This window comes from Engystomops pustulosus, chromosome 2 (assembly GCF_040894005.1).
Source record: "Engystomops pustulosus chromosome 2, aEngPut4.maternal, whole genome shotgun sequence".
Lineage (NCBI taxonomy): Eukaryota > Metazoa > Chordata > Amphibia > Anura > Leptodactylidae > Engystomops > Engystomops pustulosus.
The window spans coordinates 211,911,682-211,937,599 of NC_092412.1; the positions used below are offsets into that span (position 1 = coordinate 211,911,682).

General features: G+C 42.0%; 1 protein-coding gene across 2 annotated transcripts; it reads left to right on the forward strand.

Moving 5' to 3' along the window:
• Positions 1-39: 39 nt before the first annotated feature.
• On the forward strand, positions 40-25,246 carry ACOT9 (acyl-CoA thioesterase 9). 2 transcript variants are annotated; one of them, XM_072138003.1, is made up of 16 exons: positions 40-198; positions 1,425-1,522; positions 4,582-4,608; positions 6,895-6,940; positions 7,826-7,996; positions 8,372-8,409; positions 8,814-8,897; positions 9,530-9,633; positions 10,417-10,490; positions 18,459-18,526; positions 18,622-18,733; positions 21,194-21,284; positions 21,819-21,904; positions 23,884-23,971; positions 24,595-24,745; positions 24,878-25,246. In XM_072138003.1, the coding sequence occupies exons 1-16, from the start codon at positions 167-169 to the stop codon at positions 24,949-24,951; spliced, it is 1,344 nt and encodes a 447-aa protein (XP_071994104.1). In that variant the 5' UTR covers positions 40-166; the 3' UTR covers positions 24,952-25,246. The 2 variants fall into 2 exon arrangements, with proteins under 2 accessions (XP_071994104.1, XP_071994105.1); XM_072138004.1 differs by lacking the exon at positions 4,582-4,608.
• Positions 25,247-25,918: the final 672 nt, after the last annotated feature.

The window sequence follows — 25,918 nt, forward strand, 5'->3', positions numbered from 1 at the left end:
CAGTCTCTACACCCAATTCTGAATGGCGCCCGGGCGCTCTGCACTGCGCTCTCTATGGTGCAGGAGGAGCAGTAGATTGACAGGTGGGCGGGAGCCGCATAGAGGCGCAGGGTGTGGCGTCGGGTCGGAGGCTGGTATTATTCGCCCCTGTCAGTGTGGAGTGCCCATGATACCGAGGAACATGCTGCTCGGAGTCAGGTAGAAGCCGCGTTACTGGCATGTACATTGTATCAGCTGACAGATGGGTGTCCTCACATGACCTCTGCTGTGCCCCAGGGCTCTGGGGCAGAGATACATGTGTGGGCACAGGATGGGGCAGGGACTGGAGATCGGCAGCACAGGGTGTGGACTAGGAAGGTGGCACTCCACATACCAACATGTAATAGTGTCATACACATCACAATAAATACATGTATTCAGTATGTGTAAGATCCTGCGCCTCATCTACTAGATACATCAGACAATAGCAACAATTTACTTACTATGTGAAGTTTTAAAGGGAGCCTGTCACTAGGACATTCTTGGTGACAGGTTTGCTTTAAGGAAAATCTATCAGCAAATCGTGTGTTGATAATACAGTGTCACTTGGGGAGCATCAGGGCAGACCGATAATCGCTTACCCTGATGCCACCATAAGTGACACTGCTTTATCAACACACTTTACTGGGAAATCTGTCCCTGTGAAGATGCAGTGTTATAAAGCTGGAGGAGATGAGCAAATCGTACATAAAGTCCTGTCTGCAGGCAGCATGTCATAGAGCTGGATGGGGAAAGCATATTATACACCATGTCCTATCTGTAGGCTACATGTCACGGAGCAGGAGGATCTCAGCAGATTGATTTATAGTTTTTTTGGGGAAAAATTCATTTTATGGGTACATGCAGACGCCTGTCTATGGGGACGTATATGCAGTAGCTTATACGTCCCCATAGACTGCAATGGCGGCATAATGGCTCAATCTTTTCGGGAGTGTGCGGCCCTGCACCGCTGTTTCCTATGGAGGGGTAAGGGATCACCTCCTCCTCTACAGCGCACGGTGGTATGCCCTCCTGCCGGTCATACGACTGTGTGAATGCACCCTAACTTGCCAATTAATAATAGTAGTGTTTATTTATATAGCGCCATCATATTCCATAGCGATTTACAAATCATATTACTAATTTATACCTCTCCATATGATTAAAAACAAAATGAGTCATGAGGGCGGTTCTATCAATGATTAAGGGCTATCCCTGTAAGCATAGTTGGTGAGGGGTAGGCTGTCAGTCACTGATGAGTCCACCTGCATAACTCGGCTACAGTGCTGTCTTTCATCTTTCTATTGTGCCTTTGAAATTCAACACTAAAATGCACATACAATTACTTTTTTAAATAACGCTTGGATATCTGCTTCTTACTGGTTTTTCTTCTCTTTTGATTTCAGACTTGGTGTGACCTGTCAAAGGTCTGGATTTCTCCAGAGATCTCTGATGACCACAAGTAACATGTATTTAAAAGACCAGCTACCAGTTATGAATGATGGTAAATGATGAGACTCATAATTACTGATTTTGAAGATAACACAGAAAAGTACTTGTTATAGAAGTCAGATTTTGCATGGCTGAATCAGGTTTCGTCAGGAATGGGACTGGTACAAACCCAATGTCAGCCTCCTTCATGTGCCCTGAACACAGGTGTCATTCAGCAATTGCATTTTACTATAATCTTTATGTCACCTGGAGAACTGTACTGTAGTGAGAAACTTCAGAATAGACTTTGTTCTAAGACGATAAAACCATATCAACCCGATGTTACATTTATTAAATGGCCCTTTATGACCTGTCCACTGGTTATCAGTTATCAGGACTTGATAAATGTTGCTTTCACTTGTGACCCACGTCAAGTAGCTGAGCAGAATAGAGAGCGGCAGCAAACTCAGGCAATTTATGGCACTTCTATAGCTTTGTAGAATCCACCATCTATCAGGTATTTACGACATATCCCGTATCTCTACTGTGTTATCTACCACTCCATTACTGCACAGCGTAATTGCAAGTAAATATATATATATACCCATGCTGCTGCGTAGCCAGAGTCAAGTATGATTGGACCCCTTTAAACTCGATTATGGACATGTATGGGGTGGAAAGGGACCCTCCTCTTATTGTAGAGAGTGCAGGAGTTGTGTCTGCATTATTATATTTAAAGTGGTTGACAACACCTTGTACAACTTATATCCAGGAATGGAGAAAATGCTGATTTTCCATTAGCCTGGTTGAATACTGCAGCTTAGAACCTAGCAAGATCCCTGGGTTGGTCCATTATTATTGTCAGTATATTATATACACCGAGAATCATGTCACATAAATATAGCACTTACCAAATAAGATTCCAAACACACCATCAATGATCTCAAAAACAGGGGTCCCCATATGCTGCACGGAGATAGAGTAGAGGTACAAATACTTGCTAGTCCCATGCAAGTAAATGAACTTATTTTTGTGATCAAACACACACATATTCCCTGTTGCGTGGGTGGTGAAGTGTTTTGTCTGGAATTAACGCTTAAAAAAATTTATAAAATCAACAATCCTGACTGTAAAGAAAATCCTCTTCCTTCTTGGCAGGAGCATTCGCACTAGCTGACAGCTAGGTCCCTGTTGCAATGGTAGCAATTGGTGTCAACAACAATTGTGGCCGTTAACCCCCAAAAATGAAAGAGAAGACAATATATAATCTATAATATATTAAAAGATTAAATATAATAATTACCATAACTTGTTTTGTAAAACCCGTAATCACCCACATAATAAAAAAAAACATTTGTAACCCGCTTAGTGAACAGTGTAAAAAAGTGATAATTACACCTCATTCTGGAAAAAACAAGCCCTTAACTTACTACATTAATAGAAAAGTTTAAAGTTCTGACTGAAGCAGAAATACATGTTATTTATACTGTACAGTGACTCAATTTTTTTGGGCTTCTTAAGCCATAACATGGCAGTTTAAGGAATTTCTGGAATGAAAGAGAAGTACCATGAGTGGAGAATCTATAGTGTAGAGTGGAACAGATACCACTCCAAGATATTAATATATGAAGTGCTGTGATCATTACATCACTGCTGCTCTTAATTTGTCATGTTCAGGTTGGCATGTGCCATAACATGTAATTATACCTGGCACAGTTTGTTCCATAATGTACTCAGTGTAGAAACAATGTGAATTTTTTACAACCATTACATTATATGTGTCCTCTATTAGAAGAACATATGTTCATCATCTCCCCACATGTGCACATTATTTATATGGCACATGATAGTTTGAATAGCCTGTTTTACTGGTAAAGGGTCAAACACAACACCTAGAATACACAAATCCAGTGCATTGCATGTGAATGTGTATGAGAGCATGCTGCTTTTTTTCCACATTTCTCACTTGTCATGTAATTTTTTTGCAGAAAACAATCTGTGATACATGTCAAATTAATGTACTCTACCTTCGTATATATACATATTATTGCTTTGATTCCTCAATATTTTCAAGGGCTTTATTTGCTGTCAGTACAGTAATAAATGAACTACTTATGTTGCATATGGAAGCCCTAAAGCTTCTTTCACTGTTCACATGGTTTAACTATCAACTCCTAATGTCATATCTGGGGGCCGTGAGTCCCATACACATTGATCTTTTCAGAGGCAGATAACTATAGACCTAGGCCGCCCGAGTCTCCTTTATAAGGTTGGAGGAGATCAGGGTCGGCTCCAGGTTTCAGTAGGCCCCTGGGCGACAGAGCCTCAGTGGGCCCATTTGCAGGTAACTCATGGGACGGCATTAAAAATTCAGAAACAAAAACAATCTTCTGTTCCATAAAATAATCCCTAGTTTATCATACCAAACAACCCACTCATGGGTATTTTATATAAAGCCCCCCTCAACGCCATGGATTCTTATGGCGGCCCCCCAGCAACTCTGGGCCCCATCACTTGCCCAGTTATGCCCATTGCTGGCACCGGCCATGGAGGAAATCTTCCGGGGTATACGCTGAATGTGTCAATAGACCTGTATTGGCAGACTTTTTGCCTCCATCTGCACAGTATACTACGTGTGCATTAGGAAACACTGGTTGGAAAACCACAGAAAGCTGCATCTTTTCATCCTGCTGCTGCTGGGCAATGTATGTGCTCAGCTGCGGTCATCATAGACTATCATAGACTAAGGGGGGCGGATGCAACTGTATTACATTGTTCCTCGGCCTCCACTGAGCTTGCGCTGTGGGGGGTCCCGCGTGATATAACTAGACATCACTGGGGAAGCACCATGAACATCAGCAGCAACCAATCACTGGCCGCTACTGAAGTTCACTCCTTCTCCCGCTTTCTGGGGGAGGGGCCTGAACCAGAGGACATATCTCACTGTACATACATGTGGGGTCCTCTCTAATATATTTCTTTATGTGGACTTGCAGGGTATAACAGCACAGGTGAAGGCAGCAGTGTATTATAGCCTGGGAATGGTAGCATGGCATGATGGGCAGAGTGTGGTACATTTAACGTATTTGTTTTGTGTTGATTCCATTTGTATAATCTTGTCTTCCCTTACAGGAGGCTTACAAGTCCATGTGAATAATGGTTTGTGGTAATTCAGTGCATGTTCTCGCAGCTCGCCTTGCTTTGGACCTTTTCTGTGTATTTTGTTCTGGACTGTTCTGGACTTAAGATTCCTTGATAACTGAGTATAGTAAAAATTGCCCCCAAAAGACCCCAACACCTAATAACATATGGCCTATTCCCAGTTTACTAGGCAGCTAATATAATTGTTTTCTTTTTATGTAATTACAATAAGAACATTACGATGCACTAAAATATGGTAAAGTCTAAACATAAACCATCCAGTTTACTGGGTAATCTGATTGTATATGTTATTTTAGCCTTCCACCTCTACATGGATCCAACTTGAAAATCTCTTAACTCTCATCCCATCCCATAAGGTAAAAGTATATTGCTAGAATATGCCATGAGGGTTCAAACTCTGTGCACTGTGGATTATTTGTATACTAATACATTTTAGAACCTGGTGGGAAATTTATTTTATAGCTTAACGGGAGAGATTTCACATATAGACAGAATTTTAGAAAGGACATTTCATACCCTACCTGAGGGGCTAGAAGTTTAATTTGGTGGCCAAGTCCCTTTAAGTAAATCTTCTAGTAATATGACAGTTTCCCTACTGAGGATTCTCTATAATAAAATAGCTAAAGAAAAAAGTAAAGTAATTGAGTGCTGCTTATAGACATGAGATAAGGCTACACCTTAGCATGTCTGTACATTTCAATAAGCACTAGTCATGGATAAGTGAAACACAAGGAATGCAATGACAAAAATGTTTAGCAATATACGAGTACATCATGTGATATATGTGCCCCTAGCACTGGATCCCCTGAGTTACCACATGGAAATTTAGATGGGTCACAAATTAAACATCTTTGTTGCTAATCAACATACAAACAAAATGGCTGCCATTTTGGCCTCAATATTATTTATTAAAGAACTGAAGGATTCCATTGTAAGTATTAGAATGCAGTGATGTCTGTAAAGCATGGTCCAGTCAGCAAAATGCATTGCTGCATGTATTGTTTATATCTTCATTTTCATCCTACTTAATTTATTTCTCTTTACATTCATTCATTCATTCATTCTTCATTTATTCCCTTGCTGGGCTCCAGTGCTGCGGTTTTGATCTACTCTTGTTTTCCATTCTAAGTTCTTCCATACAAGACATCCCTACCAGAGATTCCCTAGTGTTGTAAATTAGGAATTACATCCTGTTCACTAATCCTAGTCCACTGCATCCATCTGGCAAAATTGATTCTTATGATCCAGACTGTGTATTCTGGCTCTGATAAGTCACTGATGATAGCCCATCGCATCTCTGGCTGGCTTTCATCTGTCTGCCATGATAATATACACTAATATAATATAGGCTATACACTTTAGGCTAATGTCGGCAGGACCGGCAGGTCATCTAATGGTAAAGAAGGATTGAATGTCAACATGCCCCATTTTTAGTAGTAGTAAAGTTGGTGCTGAAGGTGTCTAGCAATGGTAGTTTCCATTGGGTTGGGAGGAATAGCACAATACTATTGAAGGTGGAGGTCCAGCTTCAGTCACATTTGTTGTCATGGTCCCAGCTGCAGATCCCCAGTGGGTTTTTTTTTCAACCTTAAAGGGGTTGGCCACTTTACCTCATGTTTTTTTGTAATGTGTGTGTAAGTGTGTGGGGCAGGATGTTAGGTAATTTACCAATACACATCCATTAAGTTCTGCTCTGCTTTATTGATATGTAGTGATGTGTAGTGAAGCCTCCGGTCTTTTACCTCATCAGCCAGACATTCCTGTCCATAAAATGGCCGCAGATGGAGGGTCATGTGATCTCTCTGTCCATGAACAGTGTCTAGTAAGAGATCCCATGACCCTCCATCTGCGGCCATTTTATGGTCAGGAATGTCCGGCTGATGAGGTAAAAGACAGGAGGCTTCACTTTTACATATCAAAAAAGTGGAGCAGAACTTTAAATTGCATAATATCCTGCCCCCCACCCTTACAAACACATTACAAAAAACATGAGGTAAAGTGGCCAACCCCTTTTAATTAACATAAATTAGCAGAGAGATGGTGTATAACCCTAAACTTCATTCCTATGAGCATACATGTATCATCAACACTGGATCCATCTGAATCTTCTAGAGGTTCTTGGAGGTTAGAAGTTCTAGGCTGTTAGATCATGAAAGTCTTTATGTACCGTCTGTTTCTTCTCTCCTGGTTTTCATCTCTCTCGGCCTTGTCTATCGCTCTGCACTGGTATGTTGTCCTCTTTAGTAACTGTGTCTTTCTTATTCCTTTTTTTTTTTTTTTTAGTGCGTGATAAACTGAGGGAAATAGTTGGAGCTTCGACAAACTGGAGGTATTCCATGACTATATTATACCAAGTATTGTCTTCTAGATTTTTATGTAGTGTAATCTGATTTATTATTACAAAGATTATTAAAAATGTAAGATATACCCCTTCCCCCAACTAACTTCTAGCACAAGTTCAGCAGCTTTTTAACCAAGCCATGGACAGAACGTATATAGGACTATATGGGATACTAAACCACCAGTTTCATATCAACCTGACAGGTTTCCTTAAAGGGAACCTAACACCATGATTCTACCTATAAAGGTAGAACAGGTGGTAGGTGCATGTATGAGACGTGAGGATAGCCCTTTTTAGAGCTAATCCTGTAAATTTTGTAAAGCAGCTACTCCACGCCCCAGTAGCCTCTTTGCTCCTCCTTCCCTGAGATCTTGGGCGAGCAGCTCCACGTAGCTGTGTGCCCTCATCTGAGAAGCCTGCGTTCTGCGCTTGCGCAGTAGCTCCGTCCTCAGAGCTGTGGCCGCGCAGCCACGGGCCTGCGTTCTGTACATGCGTAGAATGCTGGCTTCTCGGACAAGGGCACGCAGCTACGAGGAGCTGCTCGCCCAAGATCTCAGGGTAGAAGGAGCAAAGCCGCGACGTGTAGCCTCATGTCCGGCTACTCCACTCCCCAGTAGCCGTTTTACAAAATTTACGTATCAGGGCAATAACGTTTTCAAAAAGATAACGGGGACGTGAGGATTAGTTCTAAAAAAAGGCTATCCTGACGTCCTATACATGCACCTACCAGCCGATCTACCGGTACCTTTATAGGTAGAATCGCGGTGGTAGGTTCTCTTTAAAGGAGCTGAGAGATTGTGTTATATTTCCTGCAAATAGTAAATTCATAATTGTATATAGTTATGAAGAGAGTTTATTTTTGTATTATTCTAGAGATCATGTACAAGCCATGGAGGAAAGGAAGGCTCTACAGTCTCTTCTAGCCAAGAAGCAAGAAGATCTTCCCCCACGCAGGATGAAGGATAGCTACATTGAGGTTATGTTGCCACTTGGCAGTGAACCACAGCTGAGAGAAAAGTACCTGAATGTATACAACAATGTCCGGTAAGAATTTCTTGACTAAAATAACTTTACCATGCTCATTCAAGTCATTTTATTTATTTATTTTTCTATATTTGATCCTTCAGAGGACATAAACAAAAGCCATTACCTATCTACAAAATAGGAGAGAAGTATCTAAGCTCTGTAACCAACTAATTATTAGAACATGTTCCCCCATTTCCGGAGCGACAGTACGCATAATTTGTCCATCTCTGTGGGCCTGTAGAAGAGAACTGTGATCAGTCAGGGTCCCAGTATAAGAAACCTCCATAATCGGACAACTTTCTCCCATTTTCTGGAACAGTAATTTTGTTTGTAGGAAAACTCTTTTAAGTTTACAGATTTAGTTTGAACTCCAAAATACTGTTTGTATTCTAGGTTTGGAAGAATACTTGAAGACCTGGACAGCCTTGGAGGTATAGTATTCTGAAAGCAGACTTAAAAGACGTTAAAAGGGGTGGTTAACTTAATTTGTTAGAATATGTGGCATGTCAATTCTGGGGGCAGCGTTGGCAAAAAAAAAAAAGGTACGTATCCAGTTCCTGGTTCTAGGATTGCGGAGGTCTCCCAGTAAATCGTTAGGTAAAAAAAGTGATTGCTGCTGAGGCCACTTATCGATGGAAACTGGGCCAGCAGTGCAGAATACTAGCAGACTGCTGCAACGCTTCTGGCTTAGTGGGGCAAGTATTTTTTTTATTTTGAGTTATCCTCTCTTGGCCCACAGGGTTTTTTTTTAAAGGATTCCTGAATAAGCCATTTAAACATTTTGCAAAGATAGATCTCCAAGCATAATTTTTTTTTTTCTCTTATTTTGTTTTAGTTCTCATCTGTTATACTCACACAAAATCTGAGGCCCGTAACATGTCTCCTCTGTCAATAGTCACTGCCCTGGTGGACAAGATCGGTAAGCAAGGGTGAAAACATTCATGAAATAGAAAGCTGTAATAGCTCTTTATCAAGCCTTTATTTATATCAAGATTTATTTGCTATATTATTTAATAGTAACATGGGATTGGCAGGGCTGGTGCCATTCAGAGGCCTACTGTCTTCCAAAGTAGCAGCTACCTCCAACTACCAATTGGGTTTTGGTGGCAGAATGGTTCTTCAAAGGGTAGTCAGATGCCATGAAGAGTTATGGTGGCTAGATATCTGGAAATGCACCATTGATGTAGTGATTTATTTTTCCATCTTTGAAGTAGGCAATTTTTATGCCCAAACGGGGCAATTGAGATATATCACAAAACTTTATTGCCTTCCTCTGGATTCCACGTTGTAGGTTTATGGTACCTATGTGCTAGGTTTCTTTTTTTGTTGCTTAACCTCTATGCATATTATTTATGTAATGGTAGAGACTTCTTCACCAAAATGTGGATATCTGACTGTCCTATATCATGCTTGTCCACTGGTAAAATGATTACTGGATAATAATAGAGTAGGTTGGACATTTTATTACAATCTTGCTTAGAAACAGAAGTAACAAAAATGACTTGCAGTATATATTGCACATTATTTTGTGTTCTTGGTATTCTATTTCAGATCTTCGTAAACAGCTTGTTTCTCCTGATTGTGATATCAAGCTGACGGGTCATGTTTCTTGGGTTGGGAAGACTTCAATGGAAGTAAAAATGCACATGTTACAGGTATGGGAAACTTGGTGCTCATTTAGGTACCTTTATAAAGGATTTGTTGCCTCTATAATGATATGCCAGTGATAACTTAGGCCTATAAAACAATACATATACTAAACACTAGAATATATTAATAAATCTTTGGTGACCAACCAAGGAAGGCAAAACTGATGCAAACTAGAACAGAGCAGAGTTAGACAAAAAGTTTAATTCTGCACCAGATTTATCACCGTGTTTGATGCTGGATGATAAATCTGGCTTCCTATAGGACTGTGTAGTCTTACTTTACACCATCTATGAGTTGTTTTGTTTGATCCAGAAAACTGTGTCAACATTTTGTCACAGCTGCATTATTTTTGGCGCACAGATGTATCCCTGCTAGATTCTTCCACTCACACACATGGCTTTGCTACATCCAGCACTTTCAGAGTTTCGATCTCCAGGACATCGGTCGGGAGGGTCTGGCAGTGCTGAATCCTTCTGACTTCGAACTATCAGATGCAGGCACTTTTTACCAAGACAGTCCAAAACATTTAATGTAATATACAAGATGTACATTCACTGTGCCAAATTTTGGGCACCAACTAAATTTATTTTGGTGCACAAACTTTTTGACCATTTACAGAGACCCCCCTCCCCTTTGTTTAACGGTGTATAAGCCCTTGCTGTGAATGATGGTGCAAGTAGGTTGCTAAATCTCCCCCATAGTCCTATCTTTTAAGCATTGTAGTCTGGGTTTGTAATGTCTCATGCTCTAAAGAGTATTAAAGCTGTCATATTTATTCCCCTATAAAGCTCCATGATGGCATTTACAGTCCCGTCTTGGATGCAACATTTGTTATGGTGGCCAGGGATCCAGAGAACAAAAGGTATGTGTATATGTAAATGTGTCCTTAGCTATAACTTCATTATAACTATCACATTAAGGCCCCGTTCAAACAACCGTATATGTCGGCCATATGCTAGCTGTATGAAACGGCCGTAGAGGTGCATTGTGCACAGCGTGGTGAACATACACATGCTACTGTACCGTGCCATCACCAGAAAAATAGATGGTGCGTTCTATCTTTTGCCTTACGTTCGGCCTGGCTCCCCCTATGGAGAAGGAACGGGGAGCAGCGCTCCCCCCTCCCCTTCTCCAGCCGGCTGTATCGCATACATTCGTGTGAAAGGGGCCTAATTGTGTACATAGGACCTATAAGCATTCCTTCTATATGAATTCTACAAGTTTATGGTTCAACATCAAACTTTATTGACTGTTACATAAAAATACAGAGTGTAACAACATGTTATTTGGTTTGTAACAAGTAGAAATGTGTATACATTTATATCATTGGTGCATATGTACTTTTATGATGGTATATGTCGTATTTGGTGAAAAAAGCAAACTTTTTAGAAACATCAAAACATCAACGAATGCTAAGACGACCATATGGCCTGTCAAGAGTAGTTGGGGAGAAGAACTTGGGAGTGGGTGCCAAACATAAAACAAGACAGCACATACGAGGGTTTAGGGATTTGGAGGGGAGGGGAGGGGGGGGGGAGGGGTGTACCGCACTTTCCGTCATACACCTAAGTTTAAGGGGCGTGTATCTTGTTACCTGAGGTTAACCAATCACGCAAAGCCGGGGTGTCCCGATAGTCAATCCAAGCAGACCATATGGCATTGAATTGGTCATATCTACCTTCATCACTCGCCTTCAATTCCTCCATTTGTTTGATTACGTCTAGCGCCTCTATCCATTGCAACCTGGTTGGTGCTTCAGTCGATCTCCAGAGCCTAGGAATTATTTGACGTGTGGCCATAAGAAAGTGGCGTAAAGCTCTTTTTTTATATTTTGAGATAGTTCCAGAGTACATGGACAGAAGCGCCACCTCAGGAGTTGGAGTAATGCTTCTCTTGTATATACTGTTGTAGAGGTCAAAGACAGCCCGCCAGAGATCCTGGATGGGACCACATTCCCACCAAATATGGAGCCCCTTCCCGCTCCACATCGCCAACATGTGTCCGGGACAGAGGGGAACATTTTGTGTACCCTTACTGGAGTCCTGTACCATTGGGTTAAAATTTTGTAGTTCAGTTCCTGCATACGACAAGAAATGGACGACTTATGCGTCAATATTAACGCTTTTTGCCATTGTGCAGGAATGAAGGATTTGTTAAGTTCTCTCTCCCAAGCTCCTGCACAAACCGGGCGGGCATCCGCCAAATCCAGCCGTGTCAGCATGGAGTAGACCAAGGAGATCGCGTGTGGAGGTGCAGAGGTTGAGAGACAAATGTCTTCAAATGAGGTGTTGGTCAATAATTGTTCCACCTTTCCCAGTGAAGAGACATAGTCACGAATCTGGAAATATAGAAGCCATCTGTTGGGTGGGACGCCAAGTAAGGTCGTCACCTCCTTCTGGGTCTTAATTCCTGTGTCTGTGACAATGTCTCTCATTCTAGGGAAACATGAGAGGCCAGCCTGTGTCAATGAATAGAGTCCAGCAATAGCTGGATTACCAATTAGTGGAGTGAGCGGACCTGGGATTTTGATTAGTCCTGAGGTGCGTGCAAATTTCTGCCATGAGGTCAGGATGAGTGTAAGAAGGGGAGAAAAGTCTGTATTAGGCGGCAGTGAAGACCACCAGAATGCTCCCAGAGCTTGTGTGGGGCTCTGATCTAGTTCCATCTCTACCCAGAGTTTTGAGGAACGCTTGTGGAAGATGTCTAGGATATAGGTGGCAATTGTTGCCTTATAGTAGCTGTGGAAGTCTGGGAGCCCTGTTCCCCCATCAAGTTTATGTTGCGTGAGAGTTGTGTGCCTAATACGTGGGTGCGAGCCTCGCCATACAAAATTTTGAGTTATGCGTCGGAGCCTATCAAAGTATGACCTGGGAAGGGGAATGGGTATAGTTTGGAAGAGATATAAGATGCGGGGCAGTATCTCCATTTTTAGGACGTTGATCCTGCCAAACCACGATAAGGGGAGTTGTGTCCATTTCTCTAGGTCCTTTCCAATGGTATGGAGCATAGGTTTATAATTGAGGTCAAAAGCGAGGTCATGTCCGAGGGGATGTGTGTACCCAAATAGTGTATAGATTCAGTCGCCCATTTGAAGGGGAAGTTAGCTTGTAACCATGCTTGTTCAACTGCGGGGAGGGAGATATTTAGGAGTTCTGACTTATGTGTGTTGATTTTAAAATTGCTTACCGCTCCATAGACACTGAATTCCCTCGTTATTGCGGGTAAAGACGTGTTCGGGGAGGTGATGTATAATAATAAATCATCTGCGAATAGTGAAAGTTTGCAATGTTTCCCACCCACCAGAAGACCACGAATGTCAGGGTTAGACCTCAGAGCATTAGCCAGGGGTTCCATTGCTAAAAGATAAAGAAAGGGGGATAAGGGGCAACCCTGTCTCGTACCGTTTGTGATGCGAAGTGGATCTGATAGCGTGCCATTAACTCGGACTAGAGCTGTGGGATCGCGATATAATGCCAATATGGCCTGCATGGTCTTGGGGCCTAGACCGAGCTTCCTAAGAACTCCCATCAGTAAATCCCATCGCACCCTATCAAAAGCCTTCTCCGCGTCTACTGTGAGAAGGCATAGTTTGTTACCATTTGCTCGCGCTCTCGCTATCAGGGAGATCGTTTTTACCGTATTGTCTTTTGCCTCCCTTCCTGGAACAAAGCCCACTTGATCTAAATGTACGAGGTTTGGGATATGAGATTGGAGGCGATAGGCTATCATTTTTGCAAACAATTTTACATCCACATTTAGTAATGATATGGGTCTAAAGTCCCCACATGTGGTTAAGGATTTCCCCGGGTTTGGGTAAGACTGTGATAATTGCTTGCAAGGATTGAGCCAGGAAGGGAGTACCATTAGCTGCTGCATTAACCCCTTAAGGACCAGGCCCTTTTTCGTTTTTGCGTTTTTATTTTTCACTCCCCACCTTCAAAAATCTATAACTTTTTTATTTTTCCATGTACAGAGCTGTGTGATGGCTTATTTTCTGCGTAACAAATTGCACTTCGTAGTGATGGTATTAAATATTCCATGCCGTGTACTGGGAAGCGGGAAAAAAATTCTAAATGCAGTGAAAATGATGAAAAAACACATTTGCGCCATTTCTTGTGGGCTTGGTTTATACAGCTTTCACTGTGCACCCTAAATGACATGTCTATTTCATTCATTGGGTCAATACGATCACGGGGATACCAAATTTGGATAGGTTTTATAATGTTTTCATACATTTACAAAAATTAAAACCTCCTGTACAGAAAAAAAATTCTTCATTTTGCCGTGTTCTTGCGCTAATAACTTTTTCATACTTTGGTGTATGGAGCTGTGGGTGGTGTCATTTTTTGCGACTTCTGATGACGTTTTCAATGCTTCTATTTTTAGGACTGTTCGACATTTTGATCACTTTTTATAGAATTTTTTCTATTTTTCAAAATGGCAAAAAAATGCCATTTGCGACTTAGGGTGCTATTTTCCGCTACGGGGTTTAACGCAGTGAAAAACGGTTATTATATTTTGATAGATCGGGCATTTTCGGACGCGGCGATACCTATTGTGTTTATGATTTTTACTGTTTATTTATATTTATATCAGTTCTAGGGAAAGGGGGGTGATTTGAATTTTTATGTTTTTTTAATATAATTTTTTTTTTTTTACTTTTTTTTATTTATTTTTTTTACTATTTTACAGACTCCCTAGGGTACTTTAACCCTAGGTTGTCTGATTGATCCTACCATATACTGCCATACTACAGTATGGCAGTATATGGGGATTTTGCATACCATCTATTATAATGTGCAGATCGCACATTATAATAGATAGCCTCGATCATGACAGCCTGGGATCTTTTTGTGATCCCAGGCTGTCATGGCAACGGATCGCCGCTCCCCGGTGACGTCACGGGGAGTGACGATCGGAGCCAAGATGGCGGCGCCCACGCGCCGCCGGCTCTTTAATGCCGCCGGCAGCTTTGCCGGCGGCAATCAAAGGGTTAACACCCGCGATCGGTGCAAGCACCGATCGCGGGTGTTAGCGACGGGCGTTTGCTTCATTATGAAGCAAATGCCCGGTGAGTATGAAGAGGGCTCAGCCTGTGAGCCCTCTTCATACTCCCCCATGCGCAGTAAGACGTAAGGGTACGTCTTATTGCGCTATGGGGTTAAACACCTGTAGGAGTATAGGCGTGATGTCTTCTACAAACAGCTTGAAGAACCGAGCAGTGAAGCCGTCTGGCCCAGGGCTCTTACCGGATTTCAAGTCTTTTATGACCCTTCTAATTTCATGTTCGTTGAAATCCTGTTCTAATAACTCAGAATGGTCTTGTTTGGGCCCATGATTGGATAAGTATTCCTCAATTTTCGCGTGTTTGGGTCGAGGGTGTTGTTGAGTGGTTTGATCTAGATTGTAGAGCCTATTATAAAAGTCTCGGAATTCATCTACTATACCCTGTGGCGAATGAATTATGCCTTTATCTGCTGAGGTGATAGAGAGAACATGTGTGCGAGGGGCCTTTGGGTGTAGCGCCCTTGCAAGCCATGAACCGCATTTATCCCCATATTCGTAGTAGCTTTTTCATAGTCTGTTACGCGCGCATTGTGTCTTCTGGTCTAGAATTGACAAGATCCTCTGTCTTACCGCAGACAGCTCTGCCTTGGTGGGGTCTGAAGGGGAGGATTTATTGTTGGATTCAAGTCGCTCTAAGTCAGACAATAGCTTTTTGAGTTCGTGTGTGCGGGCCTTCTTAAGGCGAGAACCATGTGACATCAAGACACCCCTTATATTGCCCTTCAGCGTCTCCCATAGCAACGGAGCGTTGGAGTTTTGGATGGTGTAGTCTGTGACGAATGTCTGGATAGTGTTCTTAATGTCTGCGACACATAAAGAGTCATTTAATAGGTTTTCATTGAGTCTCCACGTGTTAATGCGTTTTGGGGCGCTTGAGATCATTATGGCTCCCATTACTGGGGCATGATCTGACCATAAGAAATTATCTATGGAGCATTTAGGTGTAGAATCGAGAAGGTGATGGGAAAGAAACAAATGGTCTATTCTGTGATAGCTATTATGTGCCAGAGAGTGGTAGGAGTAATCCTTTTCGTGTGGGTGCAGAATCCTCCACAAATCAATCAATTGCATTTCTCTCAGCGATCTCCTCAGTCTATTCAACTGAACCAGTGAAATGGCAGACTTACCCGTTGTGGAATCCAGTGAAGGGTCAAAGGAAAGGTTGAAGTCTACACCCAGGATGATCTGCGAGCCATCTGCGAACTCCGCTAGCCTCTGCAATGTGGAAATGCCAAATGAGACTTGTCCCTGGTTAGGAAAGTAAATGTTAGCAAAGGTGTACACCTTATTAGCATATGACAACTTTATGAAAACATATCTGCCATTGGGGTCTATGGTTGATGCTATAATTGTGTGCTGTAGAGATTTGTGAATGCCTATGGAGACACCTCCCGCCTTGCGATCCGGGTGTGGACTGTGGAACCAGGTAGAGTAATAATTAGTGGGACATTTGGGCATATGTAAGGCACAGAAATGAGTTTCTTGTAGCATAGCTATCATTATGCGTTTACGATGTAAGCGGTAGAGAATCTGGCCCCTTTTGTTCGGGGCGTTAAGGCCCCGTACATTAAATGTACAGAAGGAAAGTTGGGCCATTATGTGTTATGACCTATTTGTAGAAGGGGGGAGTGGTGGGGAAGAAACACTGGGGGAAGTACAATAGGGGCGATATACGTAAGACACGACAGACTAGGGTTTCTAAAATTCTTTTGTTAACAATAACCAGTGAGTGGTGTAAAATTTAAACAAATCTATGGTAACTCGTCAGAGATTACCTAGTGTAGCCTCAAAAGCTACTATCCCTATGTGGAGGAAAGGGAAGCTGTGGCCTGTGAGGTCTCCCAGGTCACTCCATACCTGCCGAAATGATCCCTAAGGAATTAACAATAAGTAGGCAGCAAGAAAAAGTAAAACATTATGTGAGCAGTAAGGTAATGTATGAGCATCGTATATCAAGCAAAGATAGCGCGTGTTATTCCTGTGATTGGTCCGCAGGTGATCTTCTTTGTTTTTTGGGTTCCCTCCTTGGTTTCGGTTGCACTTTCTGCCAGGTTGCGTTAGGAGGGATCGGGGGTAGGCTGGGGGTAGTTGGCCAATCAGGCAGGCTGACCATAGGAAGCTCTAAGGTCCCCAAGAATTGTGGCAAGTCACCCAATGAGCGGAAAACCGCAGACTTCCCCCCCACGGCTGGCGGTCAATTGAAATGGGTATCCCCATCTATAGGGGATATCTTTTTCACGGAGGAGAGTCAGTAACGGCTTTAGGGCTTTCCGTAGTTGCAATGTACGTCTCGCCAAATCCGGTAGAATTATTAGCTGTCGTCCTTTATAAGATAACGGCTCTGCCGCCCTAGCAGCTCGTAGGATAGCTTCCTTATCCCTGAAGAAATGTATGCGACAAATGACATCTCTATGCCTAGAGCCGTCGGCAGGTTTAGGACCCAATGCCCTGTGTATACGATCGATTTCAATAGGACGCTCTTTAGCTGTAGGGAGGATAGATGCAAAGAAGCCTTGGGCCCACTTTTCCAGCTGGGAGGATTCTACTTCTTCACTCAGCCCCCTTATCCGGACGTTATTTCGCCTGTGGCGATTTTCAATATCATCTATGTGTGTCAAAATATCAGAAATTTGGTTAGAGTGGGTCTGTATTACTTGATGATGATCCGCAATAAGTTTAAGAGTATGTTCCTGCGACTCCTCAATCTCCACCACTCTATTACCCACATGATGTATATCTTGCCGCAAAATATCCATGTCCCTTTTATGTGAGGTCTCAAGTTTAGCCAAAAGGGATTCCAGATCTCCTTTAGTCGGTATGGAGCGCAGGTGAGTTTGCCAGTCCCATCCAGTGTTCTGTGCTATAGGGTTTGGAGTTGCCATTGGCACATATGGTGGTGATGGGGAGGCTGCTGCCCATGCTGAGGATGAGCCCTCAGAGCTAAAAGTGAGTCGGGGTGAGCTGCTGAGATGAGGGGAGGATGGATGCCCCCCAATTGCTAGGCTCATGTCGTGGCCAGCTTTGGGCCATGGGGTGTGCTGCTGGCCTTCTGTTGGAATTGGGGATTTGGCAAATCGCCCCTCCATTTTAGGAGCTTCTCCCCTGGTGTGTGACACTGAGGCCTGTAGTGGCGGGAAGTCCCCTTCCTCTGTTCCAGCGTGTGCCGGGGATAGCTCGGGGGGGGGCTTCATGTGGGGGGAAGCATACCTCCATGCTTCGTGGTCCTTCCCCCGTTATAGCTGCTCCAACAGCTGGTGTGCCTGCGGTGCACGGCATAGGCACGGGCGCTGGTCCCGGCTCCCTCTCACAGCGCACGGTGGCCGGCGCCTCGTGGTCCGGCGCCATCTTGGCTGTATGCGCGGCCGGTCCGGGATCCTGTGTGGAGTCCAGAAACTGGACGATCGAGCCGCGGACCGCATCTCTGAGGTTCAGACGGCGGTTCCCTGGCTTCCGAGGACCCATCTCTGCTCACCGGACTGTTTTTGCTGCCTACAGTAAGGTGTATTGGTGGTATGGGCGCCAGAGCTCTGCTGAAGTGCGTCCTCACTCAGCCATCGGCAAGCCCCGCCTCCGAATTCTACAAGTTTAAATCAATTTGTGAGATAATTTTTCTCTAATCACACTAAATTGTTAAGCTATTCTATATAATTACAGCATTTTTACATATTGCAAATATATTGATGTAAATATAAAGTCTGCCATTTCTATAAGTGTATGTGATATATATGATGACCAGATTATAATTGTGTCTTTGCGTCTTTAGACCTGCATTTGTCAATCCATTAGTTCCAGATGGTCCTGAAGAGGAAAACCTCCTAAAGCAAGGAGAATGTATGTTCCATTTTACAGCGGAAAACGGTTCCTCTGCTATACTTTACCTTTATCTTCTATGATTTTTTTTTTTTGTCATTTTACTTTACCTCTAGTGAACAAATTGAGAAGAGTTGAATTCAGTACAGCATCTTTACTGAAAATGGCTCCAACCGCTGAGGAAAGGAAGGTTGTACATGACATCTTTCTTAATACGCTGGATACAAGGTAAAAATAAGGAATGTTGGGTTGTATTGTCCTCATGCTATAGAGAGAGAACATTGTCTTTTAAAGAGCATCTGTCATTTTAAATACTTTTTGTTAATGAATAGATCAGGTAAGTATAAGAAACTGTAATCTGTCTCATTAAAGGAAAATGTGTCTTCCGTTATCAGTCCTTTCCTAAACTTCTCGGATCAGTCTGCAGTGAGGAGGATAGTAGTGTACAGACTCCTGCACTCAAATGTGTGCATTTCATAGGTCACAAACAAGCGGCATGTGTCATTGGAGTGTGAGCAGAAGGGACTCCTTGAACCCTTTTCCGAGTTTTGCATCACTGCAGTGGGCACATACATGGGGACGTGGATACCGTGGTCATGTGTATAGAGAAGAAAGAACTTCAAAACCGCAACCGAGGACGGCCCCTCCGGTGATATTGTCAGGCCAAAACTCCAATTTAATAGTATTAGGGGGTTTCTCTTCTGAGTACCACTTAGTAAATTGCATTGAGAGCCCACTCCAGGGAAAAGAGATCCCATGGGTCCAGGTGTAGGTCCAAAGATCAGGGTATATGACCACGGGAGGTGGTGGGTTATTTTCTGCAGCTACCAAGACTCCAAAAAGTGGTATACCACAAAGGGGCCGGTAATAATAATAGTACATGAAAAATAAACTCTGATGGGGCACTAACAATCTATTCTTAGGAGTACCCACATCAGAGGAAACTGATTCAACTCCAATATTAAACCAAATATAAATTGATTTACTTATTTAAAACATGATAAATAAGATATATTAAAAAGTCCAATTGAGGAGTTTTGAGTAATGCAACCCTTTCTTAAAAATAGGACAGATATCTGTCATGTGTGTTTGTGTATCTTCTGCAATGCTCCTCTCACCTTAAAGGGGTTTACCCATGAAAGAAAATTTTCAAATTTCAATGCACTAGTTTTTTATTTAGATTATTTTTAACCCCTTTACAACTAACTTTACAACTTTACAATTTTTACATCAATTTGTATTGCTGTTTTAGCTCCTGTCACTGATGGTCAGTGTAAGATTCCAGAGTGTGGGTGGAGACTCTCTAACCAGACACTTCATATTTTCTGTAGCGCTGTGAGCTGACAATGTTGTTAGATTATCAGTGTACAGGTTTATATACACTTTCGAACATTCACTAGTATTTGACATTTATAAAGGGATATCAGAGATGAGATCCATGAGATGCATATTACACATGACATTCTCAGCTCTATTATCACAGAAATAACATGCACAGCTCTGCGATATGCCTTCTTCTCCCCCTACCTGGGATAAAGACCTTTATCTGCTGTTGTATGATGTAGTCAGTATGTATGTGTGTGAGCTCTGATGCAGCGAGCAGCGTAGTGTAGTGTCAGACAGAAGTACAATATGTCTGCCGACCCTAAAGTCAGAAGATCCAGGGTCGAGTCCAGGAACAAACAAAAATGTGTTCACCAGGACTGATAGATGGGTTGGAATTATATCTGTGAAATGCTGTCATTTTGTTAATAACAGTGAATTATAGACTGTGTATTATTTTGTTATCCTGAGTATATATAAGAAACTTGTCTTCGTGGGAATATGAATAAGACTGTCTTCACTGAGGACAGATCTCAGCAGTTTAGCAGACAGGAGAGGGCTGATAACAAGATCAATTACATTCATGTGAATATGTTTACTTTTTCTGAATGTATAATTTTTAAATTTGTCAATTTTATTGATTACAATGGATTTCTATGACGTAGCCATAGCCTTTGGACTTTTACAACATAATTAGTGTTTTCTTATTGGCCATTTGTATTTTCTTATTAGCCATAACAATAACATTGTGTAGGTCTTCTTTGTAGTCCCAAATCCGCTTTTGTTTACTTAGTGGTAGACTTGGCAAGACATTTGAAGGTGCCAAGCGAGATTGGGCAGTAAGACAGGAGTGGCAGATCCATTATTTACACAAGATATAAAATAAAATGTGATGCATCAGACCCAGGACACCTTCTACCACCTTCCATGACGCAGCTCAGATGCTGAATTGTCTATTGAAGGCATAGCAGTTATGCACAGGAGTTAATATAGGCACCCACAATGGTCTGGAGCTGTGCCATGGCATAGTTCTACAATTTGTGATGTGGTGTGCGGTCTGCCACGGGTTTTTTTTGTAACTAACTAACTTTTTTTTTTAACAGTTTATGCATTAGCATCTCTACATTGAGATTGTTCTAGACCAACAAGCCTTCACACCCAGTAAGGGCACATGACCATGTTACTGGGCCAGCGGTTGGTTACTTGCCTCCTAATGTATGTCACCCCTCGACGGGTGCCAGAATGTTATGGGTATTAAGAACATGTAAAATGAGGTATAGCTAATAACCTGTATTCACATTAAAGTTCTAGCTTGGCTATTTGTAATGATTGTAATGATGAAGAGCTTTCTTGTGTGTCTTACAGGACAGTCAGCTTCAGGAGCCGTATTTTGCCACCTAATTCAGTTTGGATGGAAGATGCTAAACTAAAGGGTTTGGAAATCTGTCATCCACAGGTATGTTTTACAAAAACAAGAGCAAATGACATGGCCATTTATAATCTAATTTAGCTTAAATACCCGTGCAAGCCGTTTAGCCCCAAAAACGGTGCACAGTCCCTCAAAAGTGCTAGCCCCAGTGTCTCAGCGAACAGTGACCAAGCCAGACAGAAGCACCACACAAAACAGAGCTGGTCCAATTTCTGCCAGTATTGCGGTACAGCTCCAATGGAAATGGAAGTAGTGAGCAACATTTACCCCTCCCATTTCCATCCGGGCTGAAACGGGCCACAATCTTGTGCGTGAGGCCTAAAACTGTCAATCTGCTCCACTCCTCTGTAATCAGGCGTCATCTAGTACTTCTTTAGTATATAGTAGATCTATTGCCATGATGATAACTTCTTTTTCACCATAAGGGAATATACAAGTTTTGTGTTGAAAACCTTGTTGTGACTTGTCCATGATCAATAGGGTAGTGTTTTGAGCTTTTATTATTATTATCACAAATTACTATAAAATATAAGTGTATTACAGTCCTGCTTTGCTTTTCAGCAAAGGAACATCTTCAACAGGATCTTTGGTGGTTTTCTAATGAGGAAAGCGTATGAATTGGCATGGGCAACTGCATGTTCATATGGGTAAGTGCTTCCCCCAACCTGACTACATTTCAAGTATAACAATATATATAAGATATTACTTTTTCACAGATGTATCAATTAAATATAAATTTATGGAAATATAAGTTTATGACTTGTTTGTATGGATGGTCTCATAATCCTTAGCAGTACACATAGGGGCAGATTTATAAAGCTGTCTGAAAGTCAGAATATTTCCAATTGCCCCTGGCAACCAATCACAGCTCCCCTTTAAAATATTCATGAGCACTGGTGAAATGAAAGCTGAGCTGTGATTGGTTGCCATGGGCAACTGGAAATATTCTGACTTTCAGACTGCTTGATAAATCTGCCCCATAATCTTCTTAGATTTTTATTGCTGTAAAGTCACTGGATTTATGTGTCCAGCCACTAACGGGGCCGACCTACATCCAGGCAGTACTGCTTCACTGTATCATAGTGATAAAATAAACTTACCTGACAACTTCAGTTCTGCTCTGCAGGCCCTGTATCTGCTCCTGCAGTTTAGCTAGATGATGTGTAATACAAAGGTCCCAATGAGGCAGACGTATACAATATATTTGTGCTGTGTCTGTTGTGTATGAAGATGATGGTGTCATATCTGATACCAGAGATCGCATTAACTCCTCTATTAAGCATGTTAAGGCATGTAAAGTCCCAAACGGATAAATCGGCAGAACTTTTTCCCCTCTCCTTCTGAGTCGGGGTCCTTTATGCCAGTCTTGCAGTGTAGGAGTGTGTGCACCAGAACTTCCTGTCCCCCATATACAGCGCTCATACTGAGCACTCCCACAGCAAAGGGGGATAATAGACATGCAGAGAAGATGTGATGTGTACCCTCTCTGGATGTCTGCATAAATGGAGCCCTAGTTGAGAAAAAATCCCTCCCAAAATAAAATGGGTGGCCAGTAGAGATGAGTGGACCCGACTTCCATATTCAGAGTCAATCTGCTGTAATTGATGTTCAGCTACCAATCCGGCATTATTTCCGAACTAGTATTTTTTTGTCCGAGAGCCATGGTCTGGACAGGAAGTGGGGGGACAAAAACATTGGTTGTAATGATTTTCTTGCGTTAATATTCTTCTATTCACACTATATATGCCTAGGAGTTATTTATATGTATTACTGAAAATGTCATACTCCTCCTTGGCTAAAAATACTCCTCAAAATGTTGAAAGCATATTATTACCCTTCTGGAAAAATGTTAGTGCAAGCTCTGTCTGATACATATGACGGGGGAACTTATGAATGCTTCTACGTCAGTACTGCGCGCTGCAGGAAATTGTGATTATTTTTGAGGCTACGCCACCTCTATAACCTGTTGGCTTAACGAGGGTGGGGGGCTTGGTACGTACTCATGGGCAAAAAGTCTTAAAATTTGCAGTTCGTGGCTGGGGGCCGGGATAACTTGACCCTCAGGCAATGGGACTCGGGAGTTCCTATGACGTCCCCGGATGGATGATGGGGGAACGCTCCCTCTGTCACTACCACTCCCATATCAATGGTTGGAGGGTCGGGCCAAGGAAATCCGCATGCCACTGATATGGGAGTGGTTATGATGGAGGGGATGTGCATACAGTAATGACTACACGGCCTCCCTCCTTCCCCCGTGAAACCAGCGGGATACAGGATGTCACAAGAAGTCATTCTGCCCAGGGTCACGTGACTGATTCTGGACAATCTACAACAGGGTAAGTATAATATGGATGACCGTATAAGGGTGTTATATTTACCCTGTGTGGTATTAGTGGCCAACCCCTTTAAGGGACGTCAACCATAGCCTGTAGACACTTCTTCCGTACATCTGCTCTTATAACAGTAAGATACAGCGGTTACTTTAGAATTGAAGGAGGATAGAAACCCACTGATCATAAAGTAATGGCAGAAATTAGTGCTGTGGAATAATTTTCAGAGATGAGAGGAAAACCCCCTTAATTAGGATTATTGATATATACACTGATCATACCTACTTCTTTTCTAGTGGATCCAGGCCATATGTTGTAGCTGTGGATGACATCATGTTCCAGAGACCAGTGGAGATTGGATCATTATTATTCCTGTCTTCTCAGGTAGGATGGATGTAAAAATCCTATATCTGGCCAGCAGAAGGCACATATTGCACAGGGAGTAAACGTAGATGTGCAGTATATAGCACTTCTATGGCTAAGGAAGGAGATCGAGTGTACTATAGTGGTAGTCACAGTGCAAACCTATAGTGGACTTAAGGGATATAATATTTGCCATTGAACTCAGCATATTTCTGAATAATGTTATACAGAATTCACATATCCAGACCATGTCTGTGATGTGACAGGCTTTTCTGTTTCAGTAAAAAGATATCACAACACTGGTCCTTTAGGGTACCAGCACACGGATGTGTCGAAAATTGTAATCTGTAATCTTTTTTTGTTACATCCATCTTTAGTTCATCCTTCACTATACAACCGCTAATTACATTTAGCTAGAATATGATATGTTAACAGTGCCTATACTATCTGCTGGCACAGCTTGAAAGTGGATAGTTTCTGACACTTCTATTGTGTATACATGCTCTTTTGTTTTGTTGACATTCTATTGAGAATCCCACAATAGAATATGTTTTGTACAGTTAGTGGATTTATAGTTATAAAAACCAATTATAAAGCAAACATAATCAAACAGTTAATCCTGAATGTTTTGGTATCTCCTGCAGGTGTGTTACACAGAAAACAACTACATCCAGATCCGGGTGCACACCGAGGTTTCAGATCCCATTACCCGAGAACATCATACAACCAACATCTTCCACTTTACATACAAGTCAGATAAAGAAGTGCCACAGATTGTGCCACAGACATATGGAGGTGAGTGTGAGAGCCTGGGTGATATAACTGTCATACAGATGGTGTTCCCTGGGCCAATATGGCAGCCAGACTCTGGACTAATATTCTGAATATTGGGCAATTGTGAATACATGAATGTATTTATTTTTCCAGAGTCCATGCTGTATTTGGATGGAAAAAGACATTTTGATGCAGTGGTGCAGACCAGAAATGGCCAGAGCTCTTAAACAATGGGAACATACACAACCAGTAAGGAGAAATAATGACACTGTGCACCAAAGAAAGAGGACGTATTGTTACAGGATAATGGAATACAGTCTCTTGCAATGCCTTCCAATATATTTAGTGCAATTCTGTATATTCTTTTTGCTGCTTTTCATGAACATTTTAAAATATAATATTATTATGTTGCTGCTTAAAATAGAACATCTGAATGTTTCCTTATCAGTGGTAACATGAAGTGTGGATTTTTTTTCAAACTGCTGGTTTATATAATAAATATGTATATTTTTACTCTAAGAATGTATAGAATTATTCATTACTTAAAGCAAACGTCCAAATAAGAATAATAATAATCTTATAATCTTATTCCATAGCGCTTTACAAATCATAGGGGAGCTATACAAATAAAATACTACATTACAGAGCACAAACAATCATATAGAACAATAGGAGGATGAGGGGGTGACACAAGAGGTATAAGAGCTTGTATAATGGTCCAGAAATTCTTTTTTAAGGGAACATAATATAATAATTAAATGAATAAAAATGCTGCTGCTTTAACCAGTCATCAGGCTCCATCTTGTATACAAAGTCAATGGGACTGCAGGGAAGCCTGGATCTTGGTATCTAGTGCTTGCTGGATAACAGACGGGAGGAGGACGATGGGTTAATAAAGAGAGTTAAAATTTCATGTAGTTAGCAAGTGTGATAGGCTTGTTTAAAGAGATGGAGGTTTGGGTATTTGGCTGATAGTCCGGGTAAGGTCATTCCAAAGAATTGGTGCAGATGTGGAGACGTGCATGAGAGGTTCGAATTAAGGTAGAGATTAGTCTAAGATTACTGGCAGATTGAAGAGCACGGGTTGGGCGATAGACTGAGATGAGAGAAGAAAGGTAAAGAGGTGCAACATTATTCAGAGCTTTGTGGATGAGTGTTATTATTTTGAACTGTTTACCAATGGAGACGGGCAAC